Consider the following 9,944-nt stretch of genomic DNA (forward strand, 5'->3'; position numbering starts at 1 on the left):
GCAGTGTAAGTAGTAAGACATACGAAGCAATATAATTTTAGATTACATTCTAAAGTAAAATGAATATGACTTGGAACTGAACTTGGCATGTGACAGAAAAAGAGGAGTTAAAATGGTGCAATGTTTTTTCACCTGAACCACTGGAAGGCTGGACTTGCCATTTACTGAGATGGGAAAGGCTGCAGGAAAACAACTTGGAAGAGGCTTGTAAGAGACCAAAACCTATGAAGTTTGAGATACCACTGAAGGCCAAATGGAAACACTGGTAGGTACCCAAATGGGTAATCCTAGAGTTCAGGACTGTTCCATCCGGAAGACACAGATTTGAGAGCTGTCAGCAAACAGTTGAATATTTAAAATCTGGAGATGGGATAAATATCACCCAGGGAAGGAGAGAAGAGCTAGAAGAAGAAACCCAAGAATTGTGGTGCTTCCAAGTTTCAGAGGAAGGAATGATCAGCTAAGTAAAATACTGAAAGGTCAAGTAAGATGATGACTGAGAAATGTCAACCGGAATTTAGTAATGCTGGAACCTTTGAGGTCTTTGATACAAAAAACTGACATTATGGGTGGCGCTGAACAGAATAATATCCATTTCATCAGAAACTAAATATTTGAGTATATTCACATCTATTTCTCAATTCTACTCTGTTCTCCTGGTCTATTTATTTATAAATTAATGAACCAGTTTGTTATTTCACTTTATATTTTATCACCTAGCAGAGCATGCCACTCATTACTTCTTTCATGGAATATCTAGTCCTTTAAAAATCAATCTGGTAGCATTTTTATTGCACTCTCATTAAACACATCAAATATTTAAGATGTAGAATGGTTAAGACCTAATGATTAGTTGTGGAGGACTAACGAGGGGAGATGGCACTAATATGCAGATACTAAAAGTTCTGCAAGTGCAGAATGGGATTGCTTAGCATACTAACACATAACTAATAAAAAAGGACATAAACACCAAAATCAGTAGCTTTCTCTACACTGAAAAAGAAAAAGAAAGCCAGCCCATTCACAATAGCATCAAGCATAATAAAATATTCCAAATGAATTTAACAAAGGAGGTGGAAGATCTATACACTGAAAACTCTAAGACTTTGATGAAAGATACTGAAGATGACAAAAATCAATGGAAGAGATCACATGTTCCTGGATAAGAGTATTGTTAAAATGTCCATACTACCCAGAGCTATCTATAGATTCAATGCAATTCCTTTCAAAATTCCAATGACGTTTTTCACAGAAATAGAAAAAAACAGTCTAAAACTTGTATAGAGAGGCGCCTGGGTGGCTCAGTGGGTTAAGCCTCTGCCTTCGGCTCAGGTCATGATCTCAGGGTCCTGGGATCGAGCCCCGCATCAGGCTCTCTGCTCAACGGGAAGCCTGCTCCCCCCCCACAATTCTGCCTGCCTCTCTGCCTACTTGTGATCTCTGTCTGTCAAATAAATTAACTAATTAATTTAAAAAATAAAATGAAATAAAATTTGTATAGAACCACAAAAGACCCCAAATAACAAAAACAATTCTGGCAAAGACAATTAAAGTTAGAGGTACCATATTTTTGGATTTCAAACTATTCTACAAAGTTATAGTAATCTTTTAAACAGTATAGTACTGGCATAAAAACAGACTTGCAAACCAATAGAACAGAATCAAGAGCCCAGAAGCAAACTCTCATATATACTGCCAACTAATATTCAACAAGAGAGCCAAGAATATTCAATGAGGAAAAGCTAAGGCTCTTCAATACATGATTTTGGGGGCACCTGGCTGGCTCAATTGGTTAAGCATCAGCCTTCAGCTCAGGTCATGGTCCCAGAGTCCTGGGATCAAGTCCTGCACTGGGCTCCCTGCTCAGTGGGTAGTCTGCTTCTCCCTCTACTCCTCCCCTTTGCCTGTGATTTCTCTCTCAAATAAATAAAATCTTAAATAAATAAATAAAAATTAGTTAAGCATCAGCCTTCAGCTCAGGTCATGGTCCCAGAGTCCTGGGATCAAGTCCTGCATTGGGCTCCCTGCTCAGTGGGTAGTCTGCTTCTCCCTCTACTCCTCCCCTTTGCCTGTGATTTCTCTCTCAAATAAATAAAATCTTAAATAAATAAATAAAAATTAAATAAGTGATTTTGGGAAAACTGGATCTCTACAGGCAGAAGAATACAATTACACCCATATATTCAACCAGTCACAAAAATTAACTCAAATGGATTAAAGGCTTAAAGACCTGAAACCATAAAAGTCTTAGAAGAAAACATGGTACAGGGTACCTGGGTGGCTCAGTCAACTAAGCGTCTGCCTTCAGCTCAGGTCATGATCCTGGGGTCCTGGGATCAAGCCCCACATAGGGCTCCCTGTTCAGCAGAAGCCTGCTTCTCTGTCTCCTTCTGCCGCTCCCCTGCTTCTGCACTCTTCTTTGCTCATTCTCTCTCTCTTTCTCTCTCATTCTCAAATAAATAAAATCTTCAAAACCAACTTTTTTTAATTTAAAAAAAGAAAACATAGGGAACAATTTTATGGATACAACACCAAAAGCAGAAGGAACAAAAGCAAAAATTAACAAGTAGGACATCAAACTAAAAAGCTTCTGCACAGCAAAAGAAAAACAACAAAATATAAAGGCAGCCTACTGAATGAGAGAAAATATTTGCAAATCATATATCTGAAAAGGGATTAATATCAAAAATATATTTAAAGAACACCTACAACTCAAACTACAGCAAAAATCCAAAATGGTAATTATGTGAAATGAAAAATGTATTTTTTTAAAGATTTTATTTATTTATTTGACAGAGATCACAAGCAGGCAGAGAGAGAGAGAGAGAGAGGAGGAAACAGGCTCCCCGCTGAGCAAGGAGCCCGATGCGGGTCTCGATCCCAGCACCCTGGGATCATGACCTGAGCTGAAGGCAGAGGCTTTAACCCATTGGGCCACCTAGGCGCCCCTGAAATGAAAAATGTATTAACTAACCTTATTGTGATAAACATTTCACAATATATGTATATATAAGGCTATCACATTGTACATTTTAAACTTACACATGCTATCTGACAATTGTACCAATAAAGCTAGAAAAAAAAATTTTAATGAACAGAGGACCTCAACAGACATTTTTCCAAGGAAGACATACAAATGGTCAACATCACTAATCATCTGGGAAATGTAAATCAAAACCAAAAGGAGGTGCCACCTCAACCTGTTAGAATGGTGATTATCAAAAAGATAAGAACTAGCTGTTGGCAAGAATGTGGAGGAAAGGGAACCCTTGTGCACCACTGATGGGAATGTAAATTGATACAGCCACTATGGAAAACAGTAGGGAAGTTCCTCAAAAAGTTAAAAATAGAATCACCAACAATTCTACTTTTGGATATATACCCAAAGGAAACCATCAACAAAACTAAAAGACAGCCTACTAAATGGGAAAAGATATTTGAAAATGACATATCTGAGAAAGGGTTAGTACTCAAGTATATAAAGAACTGATACAACTCAACATCTCCAAAACAAATAACTCAAACAAAAAAACGGGCAGAAGACACAGACAGACATTTCTCCAAAAATGACATCCAGATGGCGGCTAACAGATACATGAAAAGATGCTCAACATCACTCATCTTCAGGGAAATGCAAATCAAAACCACAATGAGGTATCACCTCACACCTATCAGAATGGCTAAAATCAAAAACACAAGAAACAAGTGTCGATGAGGATGTGGAGAAATAGGAACTCTCATGTACTGTTAGTAGAAATGCAAACTGGTGTAGCCACTGTGGATAACAGTAGCGAGGTTCCTCAAAAATTTTTAAAAAAAATAACCTATGATCCAGTAATCATACTAGCAAAGAATACAAGAACACTAATTCAAAGGGATACATACACCCCTATGTTTATTGCAACATTATTTACAATAGCCAAATTACAGAAACAACCCACAAATGTTTATGATTGATGAACGAATAAAAAAGATGTGATACACACACACATACACACAGAGGAATATTATTCAGCCATAAAAAAGAATGAAATCTTGCCATTTGCAAAACATGGGTAGAGTTAGCATACAAGGTTAAGTGAAGTAAGTCAGTCAGAGAAAGACAAATACCATATGATTTCACTCATATGTGGTATTTAAGAAACGAAACAAATGAACAAAGGGAAAAAAAGACAAACCAAAAAAACAGGCTCTTAACTAAAAGAACAGATGGTTACCAGAGAGGAGGCGGTTGGGGGATAGGTGAAATAGGTGAAGGCGATTAAGAGTGTACTTATCTTGAAGAGCACTGAATAATATATGGAATTGTTGGATCACTATATTGTACCCCTGAAACTAATATAACACTGTATGTTAACTACATTATAATTAAATTTTTTAAAAAAGGAAATAAAATCAAGATCTCAAAGAGATATTTGTACTCCCATGTTCACTGCAGCATTATTTATAATAGCCAAGATACGAATACAACCTAAATGTCCAACAATGGATGAATGGATAAAGAAAATGCAACACACAGACATTATTCAGTCATGACAAAGAAGGAAATCCTGTTGTTTGCAACAATAGGGATGGACCTTGAGAGCATTTCACTAATGTCTAATTATTACCCATGTATAAAAGCATATGCTAAGTGAAATAAAATTAGAAGAAGAATGACAGGTAATGTATGATCTCACTTATGTGTGGAATTGAAAAAGCTGAACTCATAAAAACAGAGTAGAATGGTGGTTACCAGGGGCTGGGGACTGGAGGAAATGGGGAAATGCTGGTGTAAACTTCCAGTTATAAGATGAATAAGTTCTGAGGATCTCACGTACAGCTTAGTGATTCCTACTGTTAATGCTGTATTATATACTTGACAATTGCTAGGAGAGTAGAGCTTAAATGTTCTCACCACAAAAAAGAAATGGTAATCATTTGAGATGTTGAAGGTGCCGGCTAACACTAGGGTTAGCCATGGACACCAAGAAGGCTGGAGAGGGGAGAAGAAATGCCAGGGACAACAGAGTGGAAGCAAAGGGAAACAAATGTTGCTAATACTCAGGAAAACGTGTGTTAAAGATCATTGGCAGTGACACAGAAATCGCTGGTGACCTTAAAAGAATCAGTTTTAGTAGAGCGAGGGGGCAGAGCCAAATTGGAATGTGTTAAGGGGACGATAGGAAGATAGGAATAGGGCAATAGCCACAGGGAGATGCAGAGTAAGGGAGGGCTTTTGGGTTGTTTTGAAGATAGAAAATACCTGAATAGGGGTCAGTTCTGACGGGAGGACCCAGTACCAAGGGAGAGGCTAAAGATGACAGATGGAACAGAATGGACAGGAGGAGGCTGGCTACTGAAAAGGTGTGAAGAGTTGCAATACATGATATGCACAGATGTAGGAAGGGGGGGCAGAGAAGGGGCTTAGCCAAAGGAATTGCCACCTCTGTTCCTGGCAGGAAGAAGAGGACTGGGTGAGCTCAGATAGATACTGATTGTGCAGGCAAGGTAGAGGGAATTCTGCTTTGTTCAGGAAGAGATGTGGTCATCTGAATTTTTAAAATCCATCCCTATTGAACATATATGTTGTTTTCAGTCTGTCACGAAGAACAGAATATCTGGATCAAAGGGTAAGCACCTTTCGTGATTTCTCAATTCTTACTGCCAAACTACCCTCGAGAAAATGGTGTTTTGTATTTACATTCCTTCTATTTACAGTTTTCTCCTCATATTGGAGGACTATCTTTACCTCTCCCCCTCAAATCTGTCTTGACATTTATTGCTCATTATTATTAAACATATTTTATGAGGAAAAGACTAATTTTTTAAAAAGATATCAAGTTAAAGTAAATACCCATATATAAGTGCAAGTAGGCCTCATTTAAAATTAGGAATCTCATTCTATTAGAATTATGTTCTAAAGATAAAGCACCTCTCAAAATGAAGTTAGAGTTCAGATTTACAATTACAGATGGTATGTAATGAAATGGCAAACAGCCGAAGAAATAAAGATGGTACGTAGGAAACAACTTCACAATAAAACAGATTACAGAAAAGACTTCCATGAAAAATGTTTTCTTTCTTTTTAAGACAGGGAGAGAAAGTGGGGGGAGAAGTAGGCGAAAGACAGAGCGAGAGGGAGAGAGAGAATCCTCAGCGCGCTCCATGCCCAGCACAGAGTGTAACACAGGGCTTGATCCCAAAACCCTGAGATCAAAACCTGAGCTGAAATCAAGAGTCAGGTGCTCAACCAACTGAGTCCCCCAAGCGCTTCCATGAGGAACTTTTTAATAGGATTTAGGAACCAATCATCCGTCTAGGCAGAAGATAGGATCCTTTGATTACTTAAAAATCATTTGCAATTCAAATCAACAAGTAAAATCACCCAACAATGAAGTACACAAGCACATTGTCACAGAAGTCCCATACAGATTTCAGCCAAAACCTTCCCCCCACTAAGATCTTATCATTACTATGCTGAGAGCAGCAATAATGCAGGTAACCTAGATCTAGGTCAGGAACTATTTTTATTGCAGGTGAGTTACTACACAATTCTCAAAGGGCAGGAGAAGCAGGCCCTTCTTTCTTACCTTAACCATGAACGTGAAATCAGTCAGAGCAGGGGAATACACAGCCCCACCAGCACACGGGCCCATGATCAGAGAAATCTGAGGGATGACTCCAGATGCCTGGACATTCCTCTGCCAAAAGAGAAAGGCAAGGCATGTGGTTACAGAGGTGTTCAAGGCACTACCTGCAGAAGATAAAGGCAGTTATAAAATTACATTTGGCTTTTAGTCACAGAAATTCTATGCTAGCGGCAAGAGACCTAATCAATACAGGTTCTCCCAAAATTATATATGCCGTTTCTCCTCATAACAGGTGGGACCGTTGGCTTATTACTCTCTGTGGCAAATACCCTCTCTCCCCTCCTTGGCAGTAGTTTCCAGAAAGCTCCAACAGGACATAAGCTCAAAGAGACTCTATTCACTCTTACCCCAGCCCCAAACACATGTCAGGTCCAGCACCCATATCTGCACAAAGCTGGCTGAAAAAATTAATGAAAACCTGAAGCAGAACATACAGGAGCCATGACCTCTATTTAGAGTCCCTCCACACCTGCCACAGAGAGTACCCAGCAGTTATAAGGCAAGGCTAAGAGGCGGGTGCTACTTTACTCTGAGTCTTCAATGTCTGCCCATGTCTAGGCAGGGCATATGGGGAAAGGGAGGTAGCAGGAGCCAGGAAGTCCCCATGGGGACAGAGATATGTGAAGGGCATATATATATGTATACACACACACACACACACACACACACACACACACACAGTGGAATATTACTTAGCCTCAAAAAGGAAAAACTTGGGGCGCCTGGGTGGCTCAGTGGGTTAAAGCCGCTGCCTTCGGCTCAGGTCATGATCCCAGCGTCCTGGGATCGAGCCCCGCATCGGGCTCTCTGTTCAACAGGGAGCCTGCTTCCTCCCTTCTCTCTCTGCCTGCCTCTCTGCCTACTTGTGATCTGTCTGTCAAATAAATAAATTAAAAAAAAAAATCTTTAATAAAAAAAAAAAAAAAAAAAAAAAAAAAAAAGGAAAAACTTCCTGTCACATGCTACAACATGGATAAACCTGAAGGACATTAAGTGAAGTGAAATAAGCCACTCACAAAAACACAAATCAATAAGATCCCAGGCAAGCTAGTACAGTCACTCTAGAAAACAGACTGGGGGTTCCTCAAAGACACAAATGTAGTGTTCTGAAGGGGCACCTACATTCCAATGTTTATAGCAGCAATGTCCACAAGAGCCAAAATATGGAAAGAGCCCAGATGTCTCTCAACAGATGAATGGATAAAGACGACGTAGTACATAGATAAATAATGAAGTATTACTCAGCCATCAAAAAGAATGAAATCCTGCCTTTGCAATGATGTGGATAGAACTAGACAGTACTATGCCAAGGGAAAATAAGTTAATCAGAGAAAGATAATTATAATATGGTTTCACTCATTTGTGGAATTTAAGAAACAAAACAGAGGAGCATAGAGGAAAGGAGGTAAAAATAAAACAAGACAAAATCAGAGAGGAAGATAAACTATAAGAGACTCTTAATCATAGGAAACAAACTGAGGGTTGCTGGAGGGGAGGTGGGTGGGGTGCTGGGGTAACAGGGTGATGGACATTAAGGAGGGCACGTGATATAATGAGCACTGGATGTTATATACAACTGATGAATCACTGAATGCTACCCCTGAAACTAATAATATATTGCATGTTAATTAACTGAATTTTAAAAATACAATATGATTCCATTTATATAAGGCAAAGAAGCTCAAAATCACATGACATAGTAGAATGGTGATTGCCAGGGGCTGAGAGGAGGGAATAACAGGGAGAAACTGTTTAATGGGTATAGAGTTCCAGTTTCTTTTTCTTTTCTTTAATATTTTTTGAGTTTTTTTTTTTTTTTTTTTTTAGTAATCTGCACACCCTATATGGAGCTTGAACTTACAACCACAAGATCAACAGTTGCATGCTCTTCCAACTGAGCCGGAAAGGTGCCCCACGAGTTCGTTTTGCAAGATGGATAGAGTTACATGGATGAATACCGGTTATGGTTGCATAACATTATGAATGTATTTAATACCACTGGATATATACTTAAAATGGTTAAATTCATAAATGTCATGTGTATTTTACAACAATAAAAAAGTTGAAAGAGTTATCTATACCATGTAAAAAATATCAAGGTGTGTGAGTGAACTCCCAGCTATGGCAGAGGAAAGAGTTCAGAAAATTCTCCCCTCTAAGAAACAACTAAAAAACTGAAGGAAATTGTCAAAAACAAACATTTCGGGTGCCTGGGTGGCTCAGTGGGTTAAGCCTCTGCCTTCAGCTCAGGTCATGATCTCAGGGTCCTGGGATCGAGTCCCACATGGGGCTCTTTGCTCAGCAGGGAGCCTGCTTCTTCCTCTCTCCCTCTCTGCCTGCCTCTATACCTACCTGTGATCTCTCCCTGTCAAATAAATTAAAAAAAAAAAAAAATTTGGAGGCTTAGGAATCAGACCAAATATTAAGAAATTGAGAAGTGGTTACTGATTAAAAAATTAAAATAAAATAAAACTGTTAAACTTGAGATAAGAACAGTGACATACTTAACTAAGGCTGCTACCATTGCCCACACCTCAGGATGTCCTCCAGGGTGAAGGAAAATAACAACAGACAGTAAGTAAAATCCACAGGAAGCAAGTTACATCACTAAAAATGTTAAATGTGTGATTAAATACACAATACTGTATATAATTCTCTCTTAATACTTTAAAAGACAAGATTATATAAAGCAATTATTTAACATTTTGTTGTTAGACTTACGAGGTATTTAACAGTAACAGAACAAAGTAAGGGGAATAAAATGGAGCTATATGGGATAAAAAATCCTTTATTTTACCAGATTTAAGTCAGTTTTAATTTGAAGTAGACTGTGACCAACTGACATACATATTATAATCCTTAGAGCAACTATCAAATAACTCAATAAACACAGTTTTTTAAAAAGTCAAAGGAATTAGAAAACTACACTTAAAATATGTGTTTAACATAAAAGAGTTGGGTGATATCATAGAAGATGCTGGAACAAGATGCTCTAAGAATCCATGCCTCAAACTAAACATCTATTGAGTTTGCAGGAACAGTCTGAAGCAACTATTTTGGAACTCTGGAGGCTAGCAGAATCATCACACACCTGGCAACCCTGGAGCAGGCAGCCATGGGGACTGGCAGCCCATGCTTCTAGTGTGGCTAGCTGTTGTCAAAGTAGGCAATAAGGACCCTGTCCTCCAAAAATCAAAAGTCCTCCAATATGTGTATTGATTACTAATAAGGGCTTTTGATCAATAAAGGACCAGTATAGAGGCTGGTAATTGTTTCAACCTTGACAGGTTCAAGTAGCTCTACAGCTGAGAT

The 9,944-nt window shown here is 38.6% G+C and overlaps 1 protein-coding gene across 2 annotated transcripts in view; it reads right to left on the bottom strand.

The window, feature by feature from the left end:
• Window positions 1–9,944, bottom strand: part of PCCB (propionyl-CoA carboxylase subunit beta) — a 156,355-nt gene that overhangs the window by 122,721 nt on the left and 23,690 nt on the right. For both annotated transcript variants that reach the window (XM_080804276.1, XM_080804277.1), the window contains exon 6: window positions 6,573–6,683. In XM_080804276.1, the coding sequence (XP_080660402.1) occupies window positions 6,573–6,683 (111 nt within the window). The remainder of the gene's footprint in view (window positions 1–6,572; window positions 6,684–9,944) is intronic.

Source organism: Martes martes (genome assembly GCF_963455335.1).
Source record: "Martes martes genome assembly, chromosome: 1".
Classification (NCBI taxonomy): Eukaryota; Metazoa; Chordata; class Mammalia; order Carnivora; family Mustelidae; genus Martes; species Martes martes.